At 44.6% G+C, this 26,224-nt stretch overlaps 8 protein-coding genes and 1 long non-coding RNA gene across 19 annotated transcripts; 2 read left to right on the top strand and 7 right to left on the bottom strand.

Moving 5' to 3' along the window:
• The first annotated feature begins 779 nt into the window (after positions 1-779).
• LOC136187078 (uncharacterized) lies at positions 780-2,417 on the top strand. 3 transcript variants are annotated; one of them, XR_010669832.1, is made up of 7 exons: positions 780-922; positions 974-1,057; positions 1,107-1,451; positions 1,508-1,562; positions 1,626-1,764; positions 1,817-1,919; positions 1,985-2,417. It is a non-coding gene; the product is annotated as an uncharacterized lncRNA (long non-coding RNA). The 3 variants fall into 3 exon arrangements; XR_010669831.1 differs by having other exon boundaries at positions 1,508-1,576; XR_010669833.1 differs by having other exon boundaries at positions 835-922; positions 988-1,057; positions 1,508-1,576.
• Positions 2,418-2,434: 17 nt separating this feature from the next.
• On the bottom strand, positions 2,435-6,305 carry LOC136187077 (uncharacterized). The gene is made up of 21 exons (XM_065974594.1): positions 6,279-6,305; positions 6,123-6,232; positions 5,782-6,067; positions 5,557-5,727; positions 5,381-5,500; positions 4,852-5,323; positions 4,525-4,804; positions 4,312-4,457; positions 4,175-4,249; positions 4,082-4,122; positions 3,919-4,027; positions 3,815-3,855; positions 3,579-3,750; positions 3,457-3,528; positions 3,318-3,399; positions 3,196-3,257; positions 3,059-3,133; positions 2,954-2,993; positions 2,798-2,889; positions 2,655-2,747; positions 2,435-2,602 (listed from the first exon to the last, which is right to left on the bottom strand). The coding sequence occupies exons 1-21, from the start codon at positions 6,288-6,290 to the stop codon at positions 2,517-2,519; spliced, it is 2,637 nt and encodes an 878-aa protein (XP_065830666.1). The 5' UTR covers positions 6,291-6,305; the 3' UTR covers positions 2,435-2,516.
• Positions 6,306-6,550: 245 nt separating this feature from the next.
• On the bottom strand, positions 6,551-10,305 carry LOC136187135 (transcriptional adapter 2-alpha-like). 8 transcript variants are annotated; one of them, XM_065974669.1, is made up of 18 exons: positions 10,188-10,305; positions 10,077-10,136; positions 9,932-10,026; positions 9,844-9,884; positions 9,729-9,785; positions 9,637-9,681; positions 9,493-9,581; positions 9,367-9,439; positions 9,243-9,306; positions 9,147-9,190; positions 9,067-9,097; positions 8,923-9,002; positions 8,797-8,868; positions 8,518-8,736; positions 8,390-8,463; positions 8,025-8,337; positions 7,261-7,978; positions 6,551-7,196 (listed from the first exon to the last, which is right to left on the bottom strand). In XM_065974669.1, the coding sequence occupies exons 1-16, from the start codon at positions 10,284-10,286 to the stop codon at positions 8,155-8,157; spliced, it is 1,326 nt and encodes a 441-aa protein (XP_065830741.1). In that variant the 5' UTR covers positions 10,287-10,305; the 3' UTR covers positions 6,551-7,196; positions 7,261-7,978; positions 8,025-8,154. The 8 variants fall into 8 exon arrangements, with proteins under 8 accessions (XP_065830741.1, XP_065830742.1, XP_065830737.1 ...); XM_065974670.1 differs by having other exon boundaries at positions 10,077-10,123; positions 10,188-10,292; XM_065974665.1 differs by having other exon boundaries at positions 7,261-7,519; positions 7,646-7,978; positions 10,077-10,289.
• A 122-nt stretch (positions 10,306-10,427) lies between these two features.
• Positions 10,428-12,689, bottom strand: LOC136187215 (uncharacterized protein in vnfD 5'region-like). Its single transcript, XM_065974770.1, has 5 exons — positions 12,554-12,689; positions 12,433-12,483; positions 12,271-12,383; positions 11,878-12,214; positions 10,428-11,826 (listed from the first exon to the last, which is right to left on the bottom strand). Exons 1-5 carry the CDS (start codon positions 12,623-12,625, stop codon positions 10,516-10,518), a joined length of 1,884 nt encoding a protein of 627 aa, XP_065830842.1. The 5' UTR covers positions 12,626-12,689; the 3' UTR covers positions 10,428-10,515.
• Positions 12,690-12,733: 44 nt separating this feature from the next.
• Positions 12,734-15,069, bottom strand: LOC136187218 (formimidoyltransferase-cyclodeaminase-like). Its single transcript, XM_065974773.1, has 11 exons — positions 14,798-15,069; positions 14,530-14,750; positions 14,295-14,477; positions 14,111-14,239; positions 13,934-14,065; positions 13,688-13,876; positions 13,468-13,629; positions 13,349-13,392; positions 13,160-13,298; positions 13,007-13,102; positions 12,734-12,954 (listed from the first exon to the last, which is right to left on the bottom strand). Exons 1-11 carry the CDS (start codon positions 15,033-15,035, stop codon positions 12,859-12,861), a joined length of 1,629 nt encoding a protein of 542 aa, XP_065830845.1. The 5' UTR covers positions 15,036-15,069; the 3' UTR covers positions 12,734-12,858.
• A 236-nt stretch (positions 15,070-15,305) lies between these two features.
• Positions 15,306-21,354, bottom strand: LOC136187212 (sarcoplasmic/endoplasmic reticulum calcium ATPase 2-like). Of its 2 annotated transcripts, none has more exons than XM_065974761.1 (29): positions 21,073-21,354; positions 20,986-21,003; positions 20,849-20,931; positions 20,685-20,789; positions 20,480-20,621; positions 20,206-20,286; positions 20,075-20,160; positions 19,952-20,018; positions 19,684-19,772; positions 19,404-19,487; positions 19,252-19,345; positions 19,061-19,191; positions 18,913-19,001; positions 18,748-18,853; positions 18,544-18,699; positions 18,404-18,496; positions 18,229-18,349; positions 18,077-18,177; positions 17,901-18,023; positions 17,792-17,852; positions 17,660-17,732; positions 17,527-17,605; positions 17,382-17,475; positions 16,962-17,088; positions 16,616-16,904; positions 16,372-16,508; positions 15,726-15,843; positions 15,556-15,673; positions 15,306-15,500 (listed from the first exon to the last, which is right to left on the bottom strand). In XM_065974761.1, exons 1-29 carry the CDS (start codon positions 21,188-21,190, stop codon positions 15,478-15,480), a joined length of 3,006 nt encoding a protein of 1,001 aa, XP_065830833.1. In that variant the 5' UTR covers positions 21,191-21,354; the 3' UTR covers positions 15,306-15,477. The 2 variants fall into 2 exon arrangements, with proteins under 2 accessions (XP_065830833.1, XP_065830834.1); XM_065974762.1 differs by lacking the exon at positions 16,372-16,508 and adding an exon at positions 15,993-16,126.
• Positions 21,355-21,586: 232 nt separating this feature from the next.
• LOC136187229 (GTP-binding nuclear protein Ran-like) lies at positions 21,587-22,692 on the bottom strand. The gene is made up of 5 exons (XM_065974786.1): positions 22,567-22,692; positions 22,447-22,512; positions 22,304-22,388; positions 21,929-22,242; positions 21,587-21,877 (listed from the first exon to the last, which is right to left on the bottom strand). Exons 2-5 carry the CDS (start codon positions 22,495-22,497, stop codon positions 21,659-21,661), a joined length of 669 nt encoding a protein of 222 aa, XP_065830858.1. The 5' UTR covers positions 22,498-22,512; positions 22,567-22,692; the 3' UTR covers positions 21,587-21,658.
• A 35-nt stretch (positions 22,693-22,727) lies between these two features.
• LOC136187227 (syntaxin-1A-like) lies at positions 22,728-24,692 on the bottom strand. The gene is made up of 12 exons (XM_065974782.1): positions 24,607-24,692; positions 24,281-24,548; positions 24,140-24,214; positions 23,959-24,058; positions 23,797-23,871; positions 23,666-23,742; positions 23,508-23,616; positions 23,388-23,461; positions 23,249-23,338; positions 23,150-23,197; positions 22,983-23,093; positions 22,728-22,929 (listed from the first exon to the last, which is right to left on the bottom strand). Exons 2-12 carry the CDS (start codon positions 24,290-24,292, stop codon positions 22,849-22,851), a joined length of 852 nt encoding a protein of 283 aa, XP_065830854.1. The 5' UTR covers positions 24,293-24,548; positions 24,607-24,692; the 3' UTR covers positions 22,728-22,848.
• A 916-nt stretch (positions 24,693-25,608) lies between these two features.
• Positions 25,609-26,224, top strand: LOC136187814 (uncharacterized; the record flags this gene model as incomplete). The annotated part of the gene is given in 4 exon segments (XM_065975511.1): positions 25,609-25,776; positions 25,778-26,033; positions 26,085-26,155; positions 26,202-26,224. Coding segments are annotated over 4 exon segments (518 nt in total), but the record flags the coding sequence as incomplete, so codon positions are not given.

Here is a 26,224-nt window from a genome sequence, read left to right as displayed (position 1 = left end):
TCTTACAAAGCAAGAGTACGAGCTTGCAGTGACCAATTGGAAAAAACTGTCATGCAGCACCAAGTGGGATTCATCGTACGGTGAAATTTTTTCGACTATAGTGAAGAAGCGAAAGCGCGTCTCTCACCCCTCAGCCGCCGATTCTGGAAAATTGAACTTTGCTCTCATCCGTTCCAAGGCTGCTCCTGAGAAAACCGAAGATGACTTCAAGAATGCATTCAAATGGATTAGCTCGGCAGTGCTTGAGCTTTGACTCGATAGATAGTCCGGCAAGACGCTTGAGTTAGTTGAGTTGGTCCGGCAAGACGCTTGAGTTGCTGTTTTGCGTTACAGCGGTTTGTACTTTGATCTGATACCGTAATACCACCAATGTTGGTGCATTGCTCATTATGATTTACGTTTGCTTCCTTCGCTGCTTGAGTCACTACTGCGCTTTAGCAATCACGCAAATAGCATTGAAAGTATTTAATTAGTTAAGAATTAGGTGGAGATGCCACTGTTATGTTGGTGATAGAGTGTCGATGTCAGGGTTCTATGTCGGGTCCGGATTTTATAGGGTAAATGACTTTTGGCCTTTTTCGTTGAAAAGTTGGTTACCCTATAAAATCCTGGACTTTCATCTAGGATATCGGTGAAAGCTAAGGACATGCTGCCTACGTCGTACGACTCATTCCATCCAACAGACAAAAAAGACAAGAAGAATAAGAAAACAAAGCGAGTGCCATCCCCCCGAGCCCCCCGTCCTAATCCTAAAACAATATCTTTTTTAATCCGGGCGGGTTCGCATCCCCGTACACCTTTTTTCGTATCTTCAAGAGAAAGCTGTCTTGTGCCGATTGTCGCTCTCCTTTGAACGTGAAGCATGGAAAGCGATGAAGCGAAAGAGAATCGGTCGTCGCACTTGGTCGACAGCAGTCACGAGGTTCGCTATAACCTATTCTTTTTTCTGACGCTTAGCCGAAGCTTGATATAGCCGCCTCTCGTAAGAAACGGACGAACGAAGACGTCTTGCGCGTAGCTCTTTGGAGCCCGTACGAAGTGGGAAAGTGGGTGGAAGGTAGGCTATTGCACTGCTACTGTACAAGTTTTTCAAGAACAATCCCAAGGTTTGAACGCGACTTCGGCTTCGTGCCGTCCCATCTTTGCGATCTTTTGGTCGAATCGGGGATAAATGGCAATCGTCTCCTTACCGATTTATCCCATGAAGATCTTGACTACATGTACTGTGCACAAGAGGCACCTAAATGACTCTTTGGTTTAGGTTGGCAAAGTAGGCCACCAGTAGTAGATCATCGTTCAGACAGTGTGTCGTCGTTGTCTGCAGTCGTCTGAGTGCTTTTTTTGGTGGTGGCGATGAACATTCGACAGCGGAAGGATGAAGGAATATTGACATAGGAAAAGAAATGGCTGAAGGAAAAGATGTACATTGTACCTGATAAAGTGACTGAGCAGTGAGTACATCTATTCGGTATGTATGTGTACAAATAATTTATTTGATGTAATGTAGACACTTGTGGAAGATGATGCAACAAGCTGAAATTAAGAGATCAATTCAAACGGCGGTAAAATGCATATTGTACGTATTGTTTAGAGAAGGAGGAAGGGAATTTGGTATGTGCATCTAGATACTGTATAAGGCTGAAAGAAGGATGAAAGACATAGAGGAATTAGAAAGCAGACAACGAGAGAAAAAGGCAAGAAATTTGAAGAAGGAAGAATATCACGTCTGTCACGTCTGTCAGATTAAAAAGGAATAAATTTAGGGTCAGTAATTAGTTGCCGGCTCGCTAAATAAATAAATTTATCTGTGTTACAGGCATTGGCGACGTTGGCGGCGGCGGCGGCAGCGGAAGGAGTGAATCGTCGCTTAATCTCTTTACGCGGTCTTATGCATTGAGAGATAATTCCGCGCGAAGAAGGTGAGTGGCATATGACGTCATTTAGAAATTATTTTTTTATTGATTCGTCGTCCCTTTCCTCCCAGGATATACAAGAGGATTGATTTGGCTGAAATCACGTGAGGTGGCGACGTCAGACAGGTCCCCCTCCCTCCCTCCCTCCCTTGAAGAGACCCTCCGAGGCCAATGAGGTTAAAGAGGCCATACCTCTATAGCAGGGGCCGATAGAGTTGGCCTCCCCACTATGGTGAGACGCGGTGGGTCACAATGGCGGTCCCCTTGGATACCATGGGTGGCGGACTCAAATCCGAGGACGCTTCACTCCCAAGGCCATCTCCGAGGCCAATCGAGGATAAAGAGGCCATACCCCGTGCTTTGTGGGTCAACCGAAGCTCCGGGCTCCGCCCGCCAGGAGGCGTGGGTAAAACGCCTCCCCTCTTTCAAGTCGCCGAAAGGACGTTAATTTTTAGTGTCGCACAACTTCCGGGTTATTTCCGGGTTTATTTAAAATAAAAGAGATATGAGTCGTATACGCATGATGCTCACGATGCTTCTTTATTAATTAAATAATGCATGCAACAGCAGAACTACTACTACTACAGTACTACTACTGAGTGCTTAGGATTCTTCAGAGCTTGAGTCATTGGCTTCAATAGGTTCGGTGCCGCAAAAAGAAGATCGAAAGAATTGTAATCCAGGAAGTCCTAAGAAAGAAAAAAACATACTTGCATGCTCCATACTAGACGTGTACTGTACCGTGATGACGAATAAGGTGTTCGTCTCTACGTCTGACACGCGTTTGATCTAAATTGAGATGAGTCAACTGAGGCAGTTGTAAAGCTTCGATTCCTGTCGCAGTTTCCAATAGAAAATTTATGCATTTACGGTTTAGCAAATACCTTTGATTGTTACTCGCGTTCGGCTCAGATTGAGTCTCTGAAGGCTCGTGCAAGCGTTAAGAGCTCCACATAGGAGCAGACGATCGCTGATTCTGTGGTACACAAAAGAACATATATACATAAAAAAGGCCATTAGAGCGCTATAATTAAGCTTGCCTCGTGCTTGAAAGATTAAGTTCTTTCATATGGCTCAAACCTACAATATAGTAGGCATGATCATAATAGAAGAATAAGATTATGTAGATTACACTACTACTGTACCTGTAGCTATCAGTTTTGCTCCACTACTAGATACGTTTGTCTTACTAAGACTCAAATCAGTGAGCAAAGCAAGCCCTTATATAAGAGTGAGTGAGTGAGTGAGTGAGTACTGTACTGTTGTCGAAACGAGCACTCACCCACTAAATTCTTCAGACCATCGTCTGTCACTTTTGTGTTATCCAAAGAGAGCGTTCGCAAGCTGAAGAAAAAAAACAGAGATGAGATGATAAGTCATTTCAAGAGCAACCTTACTAAGTACCTCGTCATCGTCGACAAAAGCTGAATTCCAGCATCGGTAACGTTCACAAAATCCGACAAATTGAGAGCAGTTAAAGGCATATCTAAAATTCAATCACTACTATACTATATACTAGAGTTAGTGGAAAGACGTCTCTTACCCTTAATGGCTTCTAAGCCTTTATCGGTGACATGCTGTCGATCAGGAAGATGAAAGACGGACAGATGAAGGCCTTAGAGAGAGATCTGGTAAAGAATAATCGAAAATAATTAACTGTCTAACCGGATAAATAGCGGAGGCCGGCATCTCCCACCGTGCAACCAGACAAATTGAGAGCCTTTAGAGAAGGATGACCGGCGAGACTTGCCATGCTCGCATCTGTCAACAACGAGCAATTTGCCACCGACAACATTCGCAGTCCTTTGAGAGAAGCAATGGGCTCCAATGAAAACATCTAAATACACGTGGTGAAGCATATTCAATTTAATACTACAGTACCCTACCCTACCCTACCCTACCTTTGTATTGGCTATTTCAAGTGATTCAAGTCGCTTTATACCTTCCCAAAAAAAGAGAGCGTCATTGTCGTCGTCTTGTGTGCGTTAGATGAGACTACTCATACTTGAAAGAGACTTGAGTCCCTGTGTCGTCACGTGCGTTCCATTCAAGCTCATGTAGCTCAACGTTTCGGGAGCGTTACGAGCATAAGACGCTATACCAGAGTCACTTATCTAAAGAAGAAAAGACTTATTAGATAGATGCAGATCGTCCCTAAGTCGTCTTACTTTCGTATAGTCTAGCTTTAGTGATGTCAGCATTCGAAATCCTAAAATTCAACGCGGTGGTTTACTTCCCCACTCAGTTACATAGTATCTAACGTCGAACGTATCCGAGACATTTGTCCGTTAATTGTTCACAATGACTCAAAACCAAAATCTTCATCTTTTTTAGATCTAAAAAAGAGATGATAATCATAAGTATACATAGGCCCTACAAACGATTGATTCTTTTTCACCTGCCAAAGCAGCAATTCCCTGATCTGTAATGAGTGAACACGACGAAATATTCAAGTGAGTCAAGTGAACGTGAAGTCCAATTGCGTGTAGAAACTCATTGGTTACGTACGAATAACCTTTGAGATGTGGCACTTCCTTCAGTCGACTAGAGAGAGAAAGCAAAGCTTAGTTGTGCCTCCCGCTAAAGACGTACGTATTCATCTAGTAGTAACCATGGTAAAAATGCTCCGAGCGTCTTAGGACGTAGAGTTCTCTCAGCAACGAGCATTTTCAATATTCGATTGACTATGACACGAGGAAGAAGGCCAAGGGAAGTGTACGGATGACGAACGACGTCGCCTGGCAATCGCCTCGAAACCAAAGTGATGCACAATTCAGTGAGAGAGACGACTTTTCGCTGCTGCGTGTGAGACACTCCTACCCCCCCTACCCCATCATCACTCAAAGACGTATCCTTTGGATTAGTCCAACGTTTGATAGCCGCTTCCCTAGCTAAAAAGAAAGAAAATAAATTACGCAATTCTCTAAAGCGTTCTTACCAGCTTCGCCTGCGGCGGCGGCGGCGGCGGCAATTTCGTCGTCAACGTCCTCTTCTCCGCCGCCGGCTTTTGAGTGTCCACCTAATCGATTACCAGATCCGTGAAAATGTTGTTGCTGAGCAAATGGATGGTGGTGCAGATGAGGAACGTGCGGCAACGGCGGCAACAGCAACGGCAGTGGCGCCGCTTCTGCCGCGTCGTCTTCATCATCATCATCGTCGTCGCCAATATTGTCACTAGAGTCACCGCCGCTAATATCTTCCTTCTCTTCTTCAATCTCTTCATCTGAGTGAGAAGGAGGAGGAGGAGGAGGAGGAGATGCCGTCATCTCTTCTTCTTCTTTGGCTGCTTCAGTCACTGCTCCTGCTCGTTTTTCACACTTCTTGAGTACAAGAGATCCCGTGGGCGTCAAGCCGAGTTCTTGCAACGATTCCTTCATTTCTGCTTCACTGAATTCTCGACGAGGAAAAGGCTACGGCAAAAGAATAGAATAGTGATCACACGTATCTCTCTCTCTATTGCTGACCACCTGAATGAAGACAAAGTCAGAGGAAAAGGTATGTTCCTTTGAAAGAAGGTCAGCGACGTGTTGCAACGAATCACTCGGCTCAAACGAAATCCTCAGCATCTTTCCATCAGGAAATCGTATCTAGAGTAGATCACACAAATAAAATAGGATACTGTATCACTTCTTATATATCTTACCTGAAGAGTGCAGTGCATCGACGCAGTCACCTTCTTTTTTGCAGGCGAATCGCTCATCATCGATTGAGATTGAGATTGAGATTGGGATTGAGATTGAGATGCCTTTTGCTGTCTTCTCTCCTTCTGCCTTTCACGATCGTCTTCAATTTGCCTCCGAATTTGCTCCAAAGCCTAAATCAGCAAATAGAACTCGTGGCTCTAAGTGAGTGAATGACTCGGTCACACTTTTCTTTCTTCTTCCTTTCTCTGTTTTGCCACTTTCTTTGCCTGTTCTCTCTCCTTGTCGTGAAATCGAGCCTTGTCCCGTCTCTGCGAATCGTTCAGACTATATCGACTTTTAATCGTTGGTTGCGACGACGGCTCAGGCTTCTTCGGAGGAGGCCCAGCGCTGGCCGTCGCATCACTATCCTTCGTCGTCATCGAAGTCACGTGTTCTTCTCTTGCTGGAAGACGAAGAGTGAGAGGAGCGGCGGCCCCCCGATTTGAAGCGCTTTCCTTTTGTTTCACTATCCTACAAACATCGAAGCATCGCATTAGGTGTCCCTATTTTCACTGCTACGACTGACCATTCGATCGCTGAATCGGCCGAAAGCATTCCAGCGCCGATCGCCTTCTGGCAATCGTCGAAATCGAAGCCCATGCTTAGAAGATGAGCTATGAGTTCGTCCACGGTTACCTGCAAACAACTAGAGGCCTTATCGTAGCACGAAAAAGCTCCAAACCTGTTCTGACATTTTTCTCTTCCACGCGAGATGACTAGAGCACGCTAGACGAGCTAATACCTGTACGTAACTAAATCGATTAATTATTTAATTTTTTCCCTTCGGGTCCTTTTCCTCCTACACTCTCCCCACGGAGAGAGAATAGAAGGAAAACGGCCTGGCTTGCGAGGCTACTGTACCAGGGTCACGGTGACGGTACTACCAGGAGGAGGAGGCGGCCTAGAAAGTAGCCAGAAGCTCCGTTGCATGACGACTCGCAAACACCGTGAAAATGACAGCTAGTGGCAAATATATCAAAGCAAAAAAAAGCAGACAGATTGGTCAAATGCAGCGGCAGCGGCTAAAGTCGAGCGTGTCCAACATGCAAAGTACTAAAAAAGAAGCAAGGCAACGAATATTGCAACGCATGCAGAAATGGACGCTTTCGCTGCTGCTTCTGCAGCATTAGCTGGCACTTTTATTCCTCCTACTTTTGCGGAATTAGCTGGCGCATTGATTTCTCCGTAGCAATGGCATGATTCTAGGAAATTTTTCAATGCTTTGACGTACGTTTGGCAATTGAACGAGCACATGCTGTATTTTTGATAAGCGTAGTGTCTGTTGAAGTTGTCCACTTCGGTTGTGGTACAGTAGCTCGAACCGGTCTCAACGGCGGTTTGAGTCATACTTTCCCACGGTTCTGCATTCTCTCGCGGTCTCGCGTAGTCACTGCTTGGCTTTGGCTTCGTTAGGTCGTAAACGTTTCCTTTGCACAGGATTGCGGTGTGCCTGCAGCCGTAGTCCCAATCACAGCCCCAGAATGAGATGAATCTCTTTTCCCTCTCGTCGTCCCTGCGACGCCGCAATGCTTCCAAATTTCTGAAGCAAGAGGTCTTGTACCAACTTCCCACGTAGACTCGTCTCTGGTGCAAGATGAACCTATATTATATAGCAGATTTTACATCCTTGTATACAGTTTTTCGCTTGCTTCTTCAAACCCTACTTCTTGTCACTGAGACGAGTGCGACAAAGAAAAGAAGAAAGACGATGACGAACTGCATTAGGGTCGATCGCGAACTAGGCGGTTGTTGTGTTCAAACTGCGAATGCGTCAATTAACTCGAGCACACGAAGTTATAGGAAATATGCAAATCATTTTCCTGTTTTCGCCGCAGTCTAATCACGAGCTCTTGCAACGATTGGCTAAGCGTTCAAATTTATGCGTAGGCGAGTGCGGAGGTAAGGCAAGACTGGACACTCGACCTATAAACAAATGCTTGTTAGCAGTGTTTACAGTCAGCTGAGAACACTGTCATGGAATGCGGTGCCCACGAATTGAAGTAACACGATCAATTTCGTACGGACTCTCCAGTGAATACTAAGATTTACTAGCAGTCCAACGTTGCAAGTTTGGCGTGAGCTCGCGTGACCAAGAAGATAAGCCTCCTCCTTCACTTTGACTGACAGCACTCGTTTCTAATCGTGCATGCATTATAATTAATTGCATTTGCCTGCAGCAACACCTGCAAGGAGCCCAGTGTCTTACTATAGACCTATATCTGTGGTTGGTTGGTTGGTTGGTTTACGGTGGTCTCGGACTCTCTACCACGCATCCATTCGCATCGGCAACGTACCTTGACTATATTCAACATTGTAGAAAGCGTTTCAACGCCGATCGCCAAATCGGAAGCCCATACTTCGAAAATGTTCGTCCACAACCACCTGCAAACAACCATAGACCTTATCGTAGCATGAAACAGCTCCAAACCTGTTCCGTCATTTTTTTTCTCTTCCACGCGCGAAGGCACGGGCTAAACTAGAGTTAAACTAGAGTCTGCGCAGATGAATAAATTAATTAATCAATTTGAACACAATTCGAGCACATTTGCTCTTGTCCTTCACGTCTTGATCCAGCCCTTTTGAAGAAAAAAGTCGTACAGCGCTCTCGTCTTATTGACGTCAATGCGAACAATACGACGAGCGTCAGCCAATTTGACTCGTCCCGTCTTCGTGCATTCTTCCACTAGAGTCTGCTTGTATTGCAAATAGGCAAGTGGTTGCAGACGAAGCAATGAGCACAGCTGAAAGAATAGTACATGTTCATTAAATGCTACATAGTGTACGTATATCTACCTCCTGCTCCTCCTCAATCAACCTCTCAACGCCAGGTAAAGATGATATATCTAAACGACTGGGAGGCTTTTTCCCTTCGCGCCAACAAAATAAAATACATCATTTACTCTCTCTACAGCGTAGTGTACCTCTTGAAAATACGCCCGGTGTTGCCGTTGGCATCACGACCAATCTCTTTGATTCCATTGGAAAGCCCCGGGTTTTACTGTCTTTGTCTTCATCTAATAAGAAATTGAACGGCGTTGCGGCAGCGGCGGCGGCGGCGGCGGCGGCGGCATTGACTGCTTTTCGCTTTCGACTACTTCCGCTTTTTCGCCTCATCTTCATCTTTTCAAAAAAGTCAATTGCTACGGCGCGTTACATAATTTATTAATATTTAATTATTGGCCTCTTCCTCCTCCTCTCACAGCTTCTTGTCTTCAGTCCATTTCTTCGACATTGCTGCAAACGAGTGATATCATTCTTAAGAATTTCTTCATCTAAAACAAATCATGAGTACAATACTGTCTGACTAAGAACGCGCTGACTCTCACAAATTAGTCCCTGTGTAAATCGTTCGTGCGCCTCAGGTGAGTGAAGCCTCGTAAAAGGCTTCAAAGCGGCCTCCAATTCTCTAAAGCGTCACAATCACCCCCATTGGCATATACATGTATACTAATACGTATAGCACTACGCACAATCCAAATGAAACCTGCTTCATATCATAGACTAGAAAAAGAGATCATGACAATTAATTAATTAATTAATTAATTAATACCTCTGTGATTTTTCCAGCTGATCAATCCATGATCACGTACAATTCTAGATAAGAGAAAATTCGATTCCTAGCCTCCTCTCCTCTCATATCAAAGACCTCTTTCGAACGCTTCGTTCATCTAAAATCCTTTCGTACATGTCTACTATAGCAAGTTTTACATCTGCATACAATAGATAAAAGGAAGGAAAAATGCCACTTGTAGCCTGTCTAGCTAACAGACCTATTTCTAGCGGCGTATCTTCATCAGTAAATTTCATCTCATTCAAAAGCTGCTCTGCTGAATCTTTATACTCCTTTTTTGGGGGAAAATATTAGTTGGGCACACAAAAATGAAACAGATGCTCACTATTTGAAAATCTCCCCTCCACGGCATATAGCCGGCCATTTCAATTGACTGCGGCGTGCCAAACGCCGGTCGAGGAGGATCTTGAGACACTACGCAGACATAGCAAAATGTATCAACATCATTCTATCACTATGGAGAATCAACCTCGTTTCACAGCAAATTGATGTCGCTCTTCCCGAAAAGACGCTTCTAAAAAACCTGACTGATGAAAATTATGACGTCACGAGACATCTCACGTGAATTTTCGGCGACTGATTCGACGAAATGAGCAGCGTAATAATGCCGACGACATTCTGAAAAAAAGATGACACTAGGCGGTTTGGGGGCCCCACCTCTCACTCATGCGCGCACCTTCGCTCGATTTCGTCTTGACTCGCTGCGATGCTTCGATCCTAGAGTAGAGTCTATCACCTCTCCGACGCATCTCTCTTGCACATACCAGTTTCCCAGTCCGTTTTCTTCGATTGCGGCGAGGAGAGCGACGTCTTCTCTTGCCGTCCAATTTCCATCCGTTCCGATCGGAAAGGCGTGCGTCTAAAAAAGAAAAACAAGTCGCGATCCACCGGACGATCGGCTAGACCGACCATAACGGCGTAGTCGTGGTCGTTTGAGTGACGAGCAAATTGAGAACCTTTTGCGAAACACTCGGGAGAGAAATTAGGCAAACGCGCAGCGAAAAGGGGGGTCTTTCTCACTTGAAGGCACACGTCAACAATTCCGGGACAAGAAACGCATCGAATAAAGGGTTCTTGAAGATAAATCGAACACGACTGGCACAAGTTCGTCTCGTCCATCTTTAGAGCCACACCCACTCTCCACCAACCACGTGTGTGTCAACCAATATCTCCTATATGACGTCAGCAACTCTCTTTTCGACCAAGTCCAAATACCATGACGTTGAATTCATCTTCAGCATCTTGCTCAACCTTACCAGACACGGTCCTTGCCTACTTTTTCTTCTATTCAACAGAAAAACAGACAGAATGAAATTATCAACACAGTCAGCCATTAGTGTCACATTAATTAAATAGTTATTTGTAAATCTTCAACACCCGTTTCCACTTCTAACCCATGATCTTTTATTCCAAAGTTGACTCCAACTGCTTTCTTTATGTGATGATAAAACTGTCCTGATGACAGATAGACTTCGCCCCATCGTGAATATTCGTTATCTTTGATCTGCTTTAGAGCCTCTTTCACACTTCTGTTCACTTTGAACTCGATGACAAAAATTGTTGACTTTGTAGCAACATATAAGTCAATTCTCCCCCCTCCGGCTGACGTTTCAGGAGTACCAACTTTAACGTCAGCTTGCATCAAGAAAATGACGTAAATTGAAAGATGGTAAGGATATTCGTTCTTTTGACTCTGGCTCCGGTTCCTCACGACGTCAGGAAATGAATTGAAAATTTTCTCCAAGTCGTCAAAAACTCCTTTGATATCATCGCAAGCAAAACGTTGCTTGATAGAATTCAGATGAGGAGAGAAGTCAGAGGTGGTGGATGGCCTTGGGCAATGATTCAAAACAATGGTCTTGAATGCATCACGTGCCTCATCATTCACAAAAGAGTAACCACCCGTAGACTTCTGCCTCAAAATTCCACTCTCCCACAGTACGTAAGGAATCACTTCACTTGATGGCTTTTCCCCACATATTTCTGTAAGTGAAGTAGGGCGCGATGACATTGACGATTCCAAATGCAATGATAAAGTCACGTAGTCATACTTGACAAGCGTCCCCTTCATCCACGAAGGAATGCCTCGGACTCCCCAGTAAGACACTATTTTCTTCTTAGCCAAAAAACAATTGACGCTAAACGGATTATACACTTGGTACGCTGATCTTCCTTCCTTATCCCAGTTGTAGCCATCGTAGTATTTCAGAAGACTGGCCAATTCTTCCTCGTTTTGGGTGAGCCCCTCGCGCTGGGTTGCAGCATCCACTTCAGCAGAACAAAATTGTACGATTTCTGATAAAGTGTATCCAAAGAGTGATGAATAGTTAAAATATGGATTGTCATCTAGGTCATCAAGTTCGTTCAATCCACTCCCGCAATCAGACAAGCAGAAGTGGGTGATTCCCGTAACGTAGCGAAATCGCAAAAATTCCGTAGTGCTTTTCATCACCCCATAGAAGGAAGCAAGAAGCCTTTCGCACTCATCTCCCAATGACGGGTTATTCAGAAACGGCGCATCGTATTCATCAATGAGAATGACGACGAGCTGTTTTTCCTTTTCATAGGCCCTTTTAATGAGACGAGCAAAGAGTGCGATCGCCGTCGAATCAGGATCGTCATCGAGACGGATATCCAAATCGGAAGCAGTTTCAAGCACCTAAAAAAAATAAGTAACTTGATCATCTCAGAAACAGTCCATTAGACAAACCATATTCTTTAGGGACCACTTAAACTCAGCGATGCTTGTCACGCCAGTGACAAGCGACATGTCCATGTGGATCACAGGGTAACGCTTCCACTTCACCGACGGATCCTTGCAAATAGCTAACCCTAAGCTTTCGAATATGGCCCTGTTGCCCAAGAAAAATTCCCGAAGAAAACGCAAGAAGAGAGTCTTTCCGAACTTTCGTGGTCGAGCCACAAAAAAACTCGTACAAGTTGACGACGCCAACTTCGCAATGTACGTCGACTTGTCAACCAGTAGGGCGTCCTCATCCAAAAATTTCGAAATCATAGAAGAATCGAATATAATTTTCTTGACTGGGCTGCATTATGTACGAGTAAGCTTTTATCAGACAACATGCCTGCCTGTCCCCAATACCTCGTTCGTTTTGGCGGAGATGCGTTCGAAGAGCGTACATCTTTCTCCTCCTCCTCCTCCTCCTCCGTCATCGAATGTTTACTGGAGCTCTCCCTTGACTCTGGCGACGTCTCCTAAAAATTTCTAGAAAAAGGCGGACTAAGGATCAAAGAGCCAGCTAACTTCAAATTCTTCGCGGGGGCGCTTTTTCGATTTTCGCTTTTTCTTCTTCTCCTTTTCAGGAAAAAATAAAAATAACAGTTACCACGACAGTCTGAGTCAGCACGTGACGTCTATGACGTACAGAAGGTTCCCTCGAACGCTTTCTCGACTGCTTCTTCTTCTTCTTCTTTTCTCCCTCAGGCTTAGAGTCCATGCTGCCAGCCGAAACGTACTGTACGAACTAGCGAGAAAAGACGAGTCGTTGCGTCGCACCTGCGTCACTGCCTTCGGGGAGCATGCGTCATAAACCCCACCCACTATATGACGTCAGCGACTCTCTTTTCTTTCTATATCAAGAATCTCTACAACCCTATCTATCACATCACGACAAAGTATCCCCCTCTGATTTTGCCAGCTGATCAATCCATAATCGCGTACAAGTATCTCCTATATGACGTCAGAAACTCTCTTTTCTACCAAGTCAAAAATCGCTCTACTTCGCGTCAATCCTACGTTGAGTGCATCTTTAGCGTCTTGCTCAACCTAGAGTAGAAACAATAGCCGCCTCACTCGCTGACGATTTATGTCATCTCACTTTGGCTCTTAGAGCATCATCACTCAGCTCACTGCAATTGACCATGACATTATGATAGGCACCAAAGACTCCTGCTTCCAGTCCCTTGGCACCAACCTACAGTACATGACGTATGGTCTATCTTTCTATCCATCTCTAGAGGGGTATGCTAACCTGAACATCCGATATGCACTTGAAGTTTCCCTTTTCCGCTATTGTCTGCAAGGCAGGCCAGCAATCATTTACAGCATGCATAACCGACATTGGTATCCGTATTGCAGTCAATAGTCCCGCCTGCATCGCCTTGTCTCGTCTACAAACTCCAGCTACCGTACTAGCAGTGGAGAAAAGTCACCTACTTACTTCGCCTGTTCTTCAGACGTTTCATTAGGAAGCTTACGAGCAGCCTAAATAAAGAGAGTTCTTAATTATAAAGAACTTACAAACAAACAAACAAACAAACAAGGCGTGAATTAATTAACCATATAGTCATCAAAAGCATTTGTATCGGCATCGATAAGAGGAAGGAGCTTTTGCACGTTCGAATGAAGAGGTTCTATTGCCGTACGCATAATCGCGTCAAGAGGAGCAAATTTCTTATTTCCAAACGACATCCATCCAACCATCGTACCAAGAGCAGCTCCCTGAGGGATAAGGATAAATACATTGATTACTCTGGCTTAGATTTATCCATCATCTTACCATTGCTGCAAAGGCAGCTGATGCTGATCCGCCTCCCGGAGTTGAAGTGCGACTGGACAAACTTTCAATAAACTGACGAACGCTCATCGACACCAATGGCCCGTCTTCGTTCAAACCAATCATGTACTCAATTATTTTCTTCTCCGGTATAAATTTCGAAATAGAATCGAGACCGAGTCTCTCCACTGCCTACACAAAAAAACGAATTTTCGATGACGATATCACTCATGTCGTCTTCTTCTTTACTAAACGAATTTTCCGCTTCTCTCCAATGACAAACAGATTTTCCTTCTTGATATAATAGTCAGCTGCCACTAGCAAGGCAGCCAATGGAACGAGCCCGACTATTTCTGATCCAACAACACCCAAATTCAATTCCTACAGTATTAATCAAAGTTTATGTATCTAATTAATTAATTATGCCTTTGCACGACGTGAACATTCTTCGAAGGCAACGTGAGGAGGAGTCACTTCAAAATCGGTAAGATTTATAGACACTTGAGCCAGCTCGACTTCATCGAGATACCAACCCAATGCCTTGCAGCATTTCAGCTAAAGATGATGAAGGTAAGAGATACAGTCTACATCAATCTTCTCGCACTCTCACTTTATTTGCACCCCCACGTCCTGAAGTTCGAATTGCCAGTGCAATTCGATGAGCCTGTTCTTTCGTGCCAAGCAAATTGACATTATAAGCAATCAAAAATTTTCGAACTCCGACAACGGACGCGCCCCATCGCCCAACCAATTGAGCCGGACCATAATCGGGTTTCCATTCAGGCTTCACGATCTAAGAGAGAGAAATCTATTCGACGAGCGCACATTTAGCGGTTCAGTCTTACTTTCTCAGCCAATCCTTCGTATTCGCCTTCGCGTATGTTAGCCAATTCGCGTCTCGCGTCGCATTTCGCCGCGCGATCGTACAAATAGACGGGTACGATCAATTCGGCAGCGAGTCGACGAGCGAATTCGACAGCGCACGCATCGACGCACTCTTCGGGCGTCATTCCGCTGATAGGAATAAAAGGACAGACGTCGAGAGCTCCCATGCGAGGATGAGCCCCTGCGAACGGAAAAGAAGATAAAAGCGACGACTCTTATCCTTCGTACCTTTGTGTTTCGTCATGTCGATTCTTTCCTTTGCTATTCTCGCCGCATTCAACGCTCCTTCGACGACGCTTTCACGATTTCCAACGAATGTGTAGACAGTTCGGTTCGTCGATGGACCCGGATCGACATCGAGCAAGTGGCAATCGTTCGTTTGACGAATTGCATCGGCAATTGCGTCGATTGTCTCCTGATTTCGACCCTCCGAGAAATTCGGAACGCATTCGACGATTGCTGACATTATCTACTACGTAATACGTCCCCGTACTGGTGGGAGACTCACATGTCGATCTCTAGATGAGCCGACGATACGTTCGCGCATTCGCGGAAGGCTCGACGGAAATAGCACCAAAGCGGCCAAAGGGGGTGTCGCCTTTTCTAATAGATTGGACCTTGCCAGAGCTATATATATTTAAATAAATAAATATTTAAATATTTATTTATAGCTCTGGACCTTGCTATTGTTTACACGACGCTGCACGCAAAATCGACCGCGCGGCCGCTTCAGTACAGGAGACTCAGTTCTACTGTAGTTGTGCAGTCCTTTTTTTTTTCTTTCTAAAATTCAACTATCAAGTATAGACGTGACACGCGACAGAACAACTACTATCTCCTACTACATTATGGTACAGATTACCCAGAGCATAGCATAGTAGCACAGTCAATAATTTAGAGTTGGGAGTTTACTCCTCTTTCATTTTCGTTTCTAAGAAGAAAATAATAACAGTCAAAGCCCCTTAGGAACCATCTATTTATCTCACCTAATCTGCTCTTCCTGGAGACAAACTTCAAAATTTCGTCGAGGATTATCACAGGAATAGATAACTCAAAGACTGCCAGCCATTCCGTCGTATTCAGAGGAGTCACTTGAAAAACGCGCTAAACAAAAGGTATAAAGAGGGCCCTATGCGCGGAGAAGAAGAGAACTCACAGCTAAAAAGGGCGTGTAAAGAAGAACAAAGTGCAAAAAGAAGGAAAGGCAAACGGCTCCTATGAGCCACATGTTCTTCCAAGGCGGCATAACAAGGAGACTCTGATCCTCGCTAAGACTATAAGATAAATAAATAAATAAATATCGTTTTAGTCTATAGAAATAACGTGTGATGCCAAGTGCTTTTGTTTGACTCAAACTGTGTGCCGTGCGCGCGCGCATTCTCATTTTATATCGTCGTCATAATCGTAGTAGTAGTACTAGTACCTGTTAAACGCGTTCAACATTTCAATCGTGACCAGAACAGACAGGGCCATTGTCATGGGGTGAAGACTGCCAAACACGGCGCAGTCAACACCGGCAAATTGTTGTGTATCTTTGGCGCACTGCATGTGATGCGTCTAGAGACACGACAACCCTAATCCTCCTCCCAACTAACCCCCGTTACCAACCCTACAGTAATCCAAAATCACGGGATGTGCGATGTCCACGACACATGCCCTGGCCACAATAATGTGTCAATGAACGAATGAGAGCATATCAGAGCACGTTTAGGATTATTAATTATTCATTATCGAGAGAGAGAGAGCTTTCTTAGCATCACACGTTTCAATTAAATATTATATTAAATTAAGCTCTTACAGACCTGTTAAGGGCATTCAACGCTTCGATCGTCACAAGGACGCTCAACGCCATGGTCATGGGTCGTGGATCATCGAATACGGCACAGTTCACACTCCCAAAGTACTCCCCCTTTTGGATGGAGCAGCTCAGGTGGTGCGTCTGCGTGCACATGCAAAGAGACGATAAAACAAGAAGAAAAAGAAGCAGAGGACCCCTCCCCCCTCAAACTCAAATCTCTAATTATTCAATAACCCCTTCTTTCTTACCAGTTGATAAAAGGAGACAAGAGGACCACCTGAATAATACATAAACCACCACGCGGCTCCAGCCACTGTTGCTATGCCAACATAGATTCCTATTGCCATGTAGCGGAAGAAGAGCCAGCCGCTGATGAGAGGTGATTTCGCCGAGCGAGGAGGCTTATCCATGATGTCAAAATCGGGCGGATTGAATCCGAGAGCCGTTGCTGGGAGACCGTCAGTGATGAGATTAACCCAGAGAAGTTGAACGGGGATGAGCGCTTCAGGCATTCCGAGAGCGGCGGTCAGAAAAATGCTATAAAATACGACGACGCTAAGAAATATTATATTATAATATTATATTATATTATACCAGACAACTTCTCCAATGTTGGATGATATAAGATAGCGTATGAATTGCTTGGTGTTATTGTATATAGCACGACCTTCTTCGACTGCTGAAACGATTGTTGAAAAGTTGTCATCAGCCAAAACCATTTCTAGAAGGAGGAAGAAATGAAATTTTCTTTCTTTTCAATATATGCGAGTGCGTTTAATTTTTGCAATCAGAGCCAGAGGGTCCTCACAGAACGAGCAAAAAACCCGACACTATGAGTCGCATGCGTAAGGAAAACGATCCAGCGTGCTTGAGAACCAAGCACGTGGATCTGACCTAAGGCAGCGAACTGCAAAGGGGGACAACAACTCAAAACTCCGAGAATGGATTCAGGGATGCATCACATTGCGCAAAGAGAAAGAGTTCCTCTTGTCTAACTAGTTGATTTTCGCCTACCTGATGCCGTTTTGGCTACAGCCGTTCCAGAGCCCATTGCAACGCCAATTTCCGCTTTCTTTAGAGCCGGAGCATCATTGACGCCATCTCCAGTCTACATAGGAATGAGTAGAGAGTGAGAAAAAAAGGTAGACTGACTTCATACCATCGCTGAAATGTGCCCTTGCTCTTGTAGATAGCCGACAATCTTACTCTTGTGACTCGGTTCAACGCGTGAGAAAAGTCTATTGTCATTTCCTTTAGAGTTCATCATCTGAATCAATGCGTCTTTTTTTTACCTTGCAAACTTGCAAGCTCTTCTCTGCTCTTCAACAGACATGGCATCAAATTCTTTCCCAGCATAAGACAAGGCTAAAATTAATACCATTAATTAATTAAGTGAGAATATCTAAATATTAGACAGCACTCACTGGTGAGATTTTCGCCTGATTTAAATAGACCAATTCGTCGAGATATGGCTTCAGCTGTCGCCTAAACAAGACGCAATGATAAATATTTATTAGGATTTGAATTCTCTACCTTGTTGTCGCCTGTGATGACAATGACTCGTATGCCGGCACTTCGACAACGAATCAACGCGTCTTTCACTTCCTCACGCGGTGGATCAAGCATTCCAACAACACCAACAAAAGTCATGTTACTCTAGAATAGAGAGAGAGAGATGATAAAGAGGAGGAATACTCATCATCATCTACTTCATATTTGACAAAGTTGTCCGAATCCGTCAGATCCATATCCTTTGGATTACGTGGATTGTCTACTGTAGCCAAGGCAAGACATCGCAATGTATTCTCGCCTATTTCAAAGACAAATAATAAGTAGTATTTTTTATTGATTGAGATCTCACCTGTTGCATATTGAGCAACTAAAGCCATGACGTTTTTTCTCACTTGGTCCGTCAACTCAACCGTCTCGCTGCCGCTCAAACGAACGCGCGTACAACGATCAAGAATTGACTCAGGCGCACCCTAACACATACATCATCAATTGAATATCATCATTTGTCATCATCATCATCATACCTTGACAAACATCTTTGGCTCTTTTCCGCCGGAATGCGGCTCAACGTAGACACTCATTGACTTCCGATCACGAGAAAACTCCAAAGTAAACAACTAACATACAAATAAATAATTAAAATTTTGACTGATTTCTTGACGACCTTGTTGGTTTGGTTTTTAATAGCATTTGCGCAAGCGTGCGCTTTTTCAGTTTTGCTCAATTGAGATCGATTCAATCCCGCCGTATTGAGCTTCTCGGCGAGCGTCAACAACGTCGTTTCCGTCGCCTCGCCAACCTTTTCATAAATATCTCGACTCTAAAAAGAAAAGAGAGTGGAAAAAAATGAGTAGTCCCTAAGACCAACTTCATTGTAATCTAATCCAGAGTCATTGCAAAGGACGCAGATGGAGGAGAGTTCGCTCAGATCATCAGCATAATCCACACCTTCAACAACCTTTCCATTGATCATTCTACGAAAACGAAATCTCAAAAAAATTCCAACCAACCGCCAGTTGACTATTTTTCTTACAAATTTCCCTGTGGTGCATACGTAGATCCTGTGATAACGCACTCAAGATAGTCGGGCTTATCACCCTTCAAACCCTTTACTGTGAACAACTGAGAAGAGAAATGACTCCGCCAATGCAAGTACGTAAGAGACTTCCTATTTTAGAGACCTTGCACACGGACATATTATTTGTCGTCAATGTTCCCGTTTTGTCCGAGCAAATGACACTGGTGCAGCCAAGCGTTTCGACGGACAATAGACTTCTCACGATAGCGTTCTTCTTAGCCATTCGTCTAGTTCCTAATATCATAAGGTATAATATTATTAGACTCACTCTCTCTTTGTCTCTCTTTCTTATACCCAATGCAAGACATGTTGTGATGACGGCGGGGAGGCCTTCCGGGATAGCAGCGACAGCCAAAGCAACAGCAATTTTGAAATAATAAACAGCACCCTATGGGGAATCAAATATACAACGACGTCATTCTCTAATAATAGAAATAATGACGGACCTTGATCCATGATCCACCATGAGCAGGATCAGCAAAGTGACCAATATTGATGATCCAAACCAGAATGCAAATCACAGTGATTACCTAAAGACATAAAGAGATCTCCCATCAGATGTCTATAATAATAATAATAATTATTATTATTGTTATTAGAGATTATATTGTCATTTGATTGGTTCAGAAACGAGGAATTCAGTTATCAGCAGATACAAAGTATCAGGCTCTTGGTCTCACGCGAGTCATCATAACAACAACAACAATCATCATCCACTCTTCTTACTTTTGATAATTGCTGTCCAAATTCGTCTAATTTCTGTTGAAGTGGAGTCCGTTCAGATTCAGTTTCAACCATTTGGTCCCGGATTTTTCCTACAAGACACCATCATTAGAATAGTAGAGCACGAAAGTGTGACAATGTAGCTAGCTACTCAATGAATCTCAATCAGACATGCACATGCAAAGTCAAGGCAATTCAAATCACATATTCTCATATGACACGCGCAATCATCATTTATTCATTTATCCGCTCTTCCCTGTGCGTGCATTACCTATTTCTGTTCTCAATCCCGTCCCAACAACAATACCGAGACATTTCCCAGACGCAATATTGGTACCCTAATAGAACGTACATACGTATAGCCAAGGAAAGAGACTGGGGGGCTGGCATATACAGAAAAGAGCATATTCTTCTTATCCTGATTGACAGCCTTATCGTCGTCCACCGGATCCGTGTGTTTGATGACGCTAATACTCTCTCCTAAAAATGGATGATGATTCAGAAACCATAGCAACAGAAACGTACCTGTGAGTATGCTCTGATCGACTCGAAGGACCGTGGATAAAATACGAAGAAGCCGGATGTCAGCTGGAACCTTATCACCAACTATTCAAGAAGAAAAAATAAAAATAGACGCCAGACACGCAAAGAAAAAAAAAGAAAAAAAAGAAGGAATCAGGAATCGACTTGGAATACATCCCCCCTCCCCCTTTCGTAAAGCGAGAGACTCTCAGATGAAACACGGATGAAATTGCATCACATTCCCATGGGGAGACGCGATCGCGATCTCGCCGCCTACCCGACACTTCGACGACGTCGCCGGGAACCAAACATCGCGCTTCGATTCGCTGCACAATTCCATCTCGATCCGATCGCAAGACTTTCGCCATTTCGGGTTCGTATTGTTTGAGAGCTTCGATGGCGTTTTCCGCATTTCGTTCCTTCGCGCGAGGAGAAAAATGGGGAAGTGATAGTCGCGGGGCCCCGTCGAATTCGTTTCTCACCTGCCACACTCCGATTATGGCGTTAGCAATGAGAATAAGAAGAATGACAAATGGTTCGACAAACGCCGTTGTCTGATCTTCGCCTTCTTCGAACCACGCTAGGATCTACTCCAAGGGGAGGGGGGATAAGATTAGAAAAGACGCGCGATTACGCCACCACGTACGAATGACACGATAGCGGCGATGAGAAGAATTTTCACTAGAAGATCGTCGAATTGTTCGAGGATCAACTTCCAAAGAGGTTTCCCTACGAAGAAATAAAGGATCGACGATCGCGCGCGACGACGAAATCGTTGCTCGCCTTCGTCCGATGGAAGTTCTAAATGGAGAGGAAGTTAGTTGTGCACGTGTCTTTGTGAGAGGTCCCCCCTCTCTCTCTTTTTCTTACCGTTCCATCCGTGCTTTTCGCGTCGTCGCGTCACTTCCTCTTCGCTAAGGCCGCATTCGGACGGCACGTTGAGTTCTTTTAGTACTTCGCCGGTGCTCTTAGTCCACGATGAGTCCATTGGGACGACGTACGACGTTCTGGTACACCGGGGGGAGCCGCCGGTTTCTCGCTAACGTGCGCGCGTGCGATTCTACTTGGCGTCTCTTGATTGGCTGATCGACTAATAGCGACAGTGTGACGAAATTCCGCGGCGAAATGACTCGTTTGTCAGGTGCACTCGATCGCAACCGGGTGCACTGGCGACGAGCGTTCGCGACGTGCACGTTTCGAGAGGGCGAAAAGAGAGCGAGCAAAGAGGCAAGGGTCAAAGGGCCTCGCTAAGAAAAACACCCTGGACCCGTTCTCTCCTATTTGGGACACGCACCGTGTTGAGGCGTCTCGACTTACAACGTGTGAAAAAGCATCATCACTTACCCCCATACGCCTCTTCCTCTCTAACGCGTCCAGAGAATCATCATGTGCATATATAGGCATTACAACAACGACAAAAAAAAGAATTGAACCAACTACTCTACTGAGTCTCTCTCTATATATTGTCATCATCATCATCGGGTAAGGCAGTTGCTTCCGCTTTTCGAAGATCTTCCTCGTATTGCTTCTTCATTTCTTCGTCCATCACAACTTCAGGTGGCTGGAGTGCTGGCATGGCAACGAATTCCAATGTGGGTTCGGCAGTGAGTTTTCGAACTAGCCACAAAAATGGCTTTTCGAAATTATAATTGCTCTTCGCACTGATATCATAATACTAATAGATATAGATAAATAATAATAATCATTATTATAGTTTATAATTTGCCTGAAGATTCTTCTTCCTGTGATACGTAATGTTCTTTGGCTTCACTTTACGATCTTTGATATCGACTTTATTCCCGCAAAGAACGATGGGAACATTGGCGCAAACTCGCGTCAAATCGCGATGCCAATTGGGCACGTTTTTATACGTAACGCGCGACGTGACGTCGAAGAAAATGATTGCGCATTCTCCGCCGATGTAATAGCCGTCGCGCAAACCGCCGAACTTTTCCTGACCGGCCGTGTCCCAGACGTTGAATTGAACGACTCCCTTTTGGGTTTGGAATTTCAACGGGTGAACTTCGACGCCCAGCGTCGCTAGAACGGATTTCGATTTCATTCATACGCGCGCGGGCGCGGATTGTTTCTTTTCTCTCACCGATGTAGCGTTTTTCGAATTCGCCCGTTAGATGGCGTTTCACGAACGTCGTCTTACCCGTGCCGCCGTCGCCGACGAGAACGAGCTATGCGATGAGGCGTTTTTTCCCCCTTTCGATCGGAAAGAGACGATTCGTTGTTTACCTTGAACGTTGCGACGGGCTGCAGTTGGAGATCGGCTTGAATGGCGTCCATTTGCAACTCAATTCACTAACAAGACCGACGATAACGGCTAATAGATCGTTTCTTTCTGAGGTACAGTACCCTTCCAGTCACCGATTGACGCACTAACGGAAGATTCGAGTCTCTCTCTGGCCGGAGTTCGACTCTGTTGCGCAAGTGCGCACTCGGGAGTTCAAGAACAGGTCTGACGGGAACGTGTCGGCGGGAATAACTCGTTTGAATGATATCAATGTGCGCATGCCTAAAATGACCACGTGGTGAATTCAATCAATAAATCACTGTGTGAGACCGTACAGTAGTATATTTATGTACTCTAATAAGAGGTGTGTGTGTGTGTGTGCGTGGGTACAATATACTTCTATGTCACAAAACAATGGGCAGAACAATAATCAAAGCAATGATTATCAAGCCAACTAAAAGGATCAGGACGCAGATAAACTTTTTCTATATACAGAAAAAAATTCCTAATAGGATACTAGTAGAATATAGCCACATACCCTTCTCGCTGAACTCTGATACGTCAGCGCCTTTTTGGTCTCCTTCTTTGCCGATTCCACATAGGCAGCTGCCTTTTCCACATTGTATTCTATCCGATCGATCATATCACCCTAGATGATAGAATAAAAAAGGAATCCCTTTACTTGTATATGTAATCACAGTGTACCTGTTCCTGAACCAACACAGCCATATCAAGAAACATATCATGAAGTTCCTAAAATAGATGAGTAAGTGATAGAAATTAGATGACAACTCACTCACTAACCCTAATGCTATTCTCTAGCTTTATAATATCTTTGTGTCTGGCCTCGATATCACCAAGAACTTGTCTCATGCGAGCAGAATCAGCCAATATCTGAAAAGAGTGAAAAATTCATTTTTTGTGGTATGAAACTCCTCCTTACCCCCTGTGTAAAAACACCCAAATTTCCCTCTTCTAACATCTCTTCCACGTCTTCAGCCGATCGCTCTTGTTTAGCTAAAACAAATATTTAGAATACTGTAGCAGTATATTCTGATCTCACTGATTTTCAATTGTCTGTAAATTTTCTCCTTGCACTTATCCCTGTAGTCGACTTGAACGCGATTGTACTCCTCCATTGTTTCAAGAAACTTTCTCGATAGAGTTGAATGCTAGAAAAAATCAATTAATTATTCTAATATTAAAAATGTCATCACGTGCCTGCGCTTTTCGAATACGAAAATCGGCCGTGTGCCTCAGAACGCCCTTTTGATCTTCATCGAGAGTCGTTTCCATAGCTATAAAAAGAAATAAAAAAATCAACACAGTAATAATGATGATGATGACGTCACATTTCAATTTTGCACGAATGACATTGGCATTTCGTTTGACGTCAGCCATAAGAGATTCGAGTCGTTCCCGATCAGCTACATACATAAAAAGACTCAACATGATCCGTAGTATATAGCCTATGTGGGCTCCTTATGGCTCGTGGCACGCGCGCGCGCTCTTACCTTCCACTTGTTGCGGCGCTGTAATGATTTTACTATGCGTTTGCTTGATTTCGTCGACAGTCACTTGAATGACATTGATACTGTCGCGAATCTGATCGACCTGGCGAGACAGCGAAGAGAAAAAAAAGGAGGAAGAATTCGATAAAAGGGTGTGGCGTCTTATCGCGAGCAGATTGTGTACCTGTTCGAACAGTTCGGGCATATATCCATCGTCCATGGGTAACGATACGTCCGACGGATCGTAGGAGACATCGATCTGAGAGAAATTTCGCGTCAGAGTCGCACGCGAGTTCGCGCGGACGACCTCGATTTCTTTTTCTACCTCCTGTTGCATGGCGCGAAGCTCGGTCTTTCATGTCGGCGGCACGAGTAGCGGTCGCGTGAACGAACGAGGGAGAGGAGACAGTGAGGCGAGGGAGTGGTAACCGGGTACGCGAGTCTGCGCAGTGCGCGTAAATTAAAAAAGGTGACGTCAACGTCTACACGTATACAGTACACACGATCCACACAGATCAGAGTATATCGAGTGGCTTCGTCGGACGTAATATTCTCGACCACATCGTGTCAAGAAAACGGCTGCGTATCTCTCACTAAAAAAATGAAAAAAATTCCTGATTGTATTAATTTAATTGACGTGCATATTCCTACCAGTTTCACGCCATATTTCGCTTGTGAGAGCCTTATTCCTCACATCGATCCGATGCTGAAGACTATCATAGTGCCACACGTGATGACTGAAAGATAAATAATAGAATTTATCTGAACAAATTGTCTTCATATATAAGAAGAACCTGCATTTAATTGACCCACTTCCGAAAACCACATTCCCAGTGGCTCACTATACTTTCGTCTATCGTCAAATCCCTGTTGAAAGCGATGTGCCCACTGAGCCATCACACCAGTTTCAAAGTATACATGCGATACTCAAATATTCCTTAATTAATTAAAAAATCAAACTCACATATTTCAAACTAGTCTTGTACCTGTCTGCCCGTTTAGTGGCTTGACGTCATACCACGGAAAAGGATTGAGTATAACAATCTCCTATATACATAAGCAATCATATTTTAAAAATACAGAAAATTCGAACTCACTGATTTCGTTCAACCTGCACAGGCAAAGAATTCTGCGCCTTCATTAATGTATTCGTGCGCTTTCTCTAACTCGCCATACGAATCTGTCATGAATTCTCATTTTCTAGACTATCGAAACAATTTTCCTCTTCTAACCGTGTTTTCGAATGTATATAAATTCGGCTGCTTTCGTTCCAAACGCTGACGTGAACGTTCCTTGAAATTGCGACGATTCGCTTTTCTCGCCACGCCCCCCGTCCAAGAATCGTCGTCATTTCGGCTGCGTAGAAGTTGGCGCTGCGCGATGCGATTCCCGCGCCGGGTAACGTATCGATTCCGAGTTCGTAGAGCGCCAAGCGCGCCGCCGACGTGCCGAATCGACGAGAACACAACGAACGAAGCATCGCAAGATTGTACGGGACTTTTCGCGCAACAAAAGTGCGCATTGCGCAGAATTGAAAACGTCATGTTCGACAAATTCGTGGAGAACGCTATTCAGCACGAACGCGAAGATGAACTACTCAAAGCAGCAAAACGCGGGTACGTCGAAACGAACGCGCAAACGATACACGCCCCCCCTCTCTGCGCAGAGACTAGCGAAAAATGCGAGCAAATCGTCGCCGAAAAAGGAGACGACGTTCTTCGTCAAATCGACCCCGTCGCCGGAGCGACTCCTCTCCACTGGGCTTCCTCGGAAGGCCACGTGAACGTCGTAAAACTCTTCGTCGCTCACAAAGCGATTTTAACGCAGGCCGACGACGAGCAACGACGGAATGACGCCGATTCACTGGGCCGTTATACGGGGACACGTGGGCGTGGTCGACGTGTTGCTAACCGAAGGCGTCGACGTCGATGTACGCGATGCGCGCGGTCAATCGCCGTTGCTTGTCGCGTGCGCTAACGGGCAGACGACGCTCGTTGGATATCTGCTCGAAAAGGGCGCCAATCGTCATTTGGTCGATAATGACGGCGACACGTGCATACACTGGGCCGCCTATAAAGGTTAATAATATAATGTTATTTAATTATTTATTTATTTATTTACTTGTCTAGGTCGAAGTGATCTTGTACAACTTCTTTGCTTTTCTGGAATCAATGCCAATGTGACTGATCACCATGGACAGGTAGGTTGTTACCTTAGCAACCACCAGTAGACTAAATGTTCCACAGACTCCCCTACATTTGGCTTGTAT

The sequence above is a fragment of the Oscarella lobularis genome, chromosome 5 (genome assembly GCF_947507565.1).
Source record: "Oscarella lobularis chromosome 5, ooOscLobu1.1, whole genome shotgun sequence".
Taxonomy (NCBI): domain Eukaryota; kingdom Metazoa; phylum Porifera; class Homoscleromorpha; order Homosclerophorida; family Oscarellidae; genus Oscarella; species Oscarella lobularis.
This window is presented reverse-complemented; position numbering and strand designations above follow the sequence as displayed.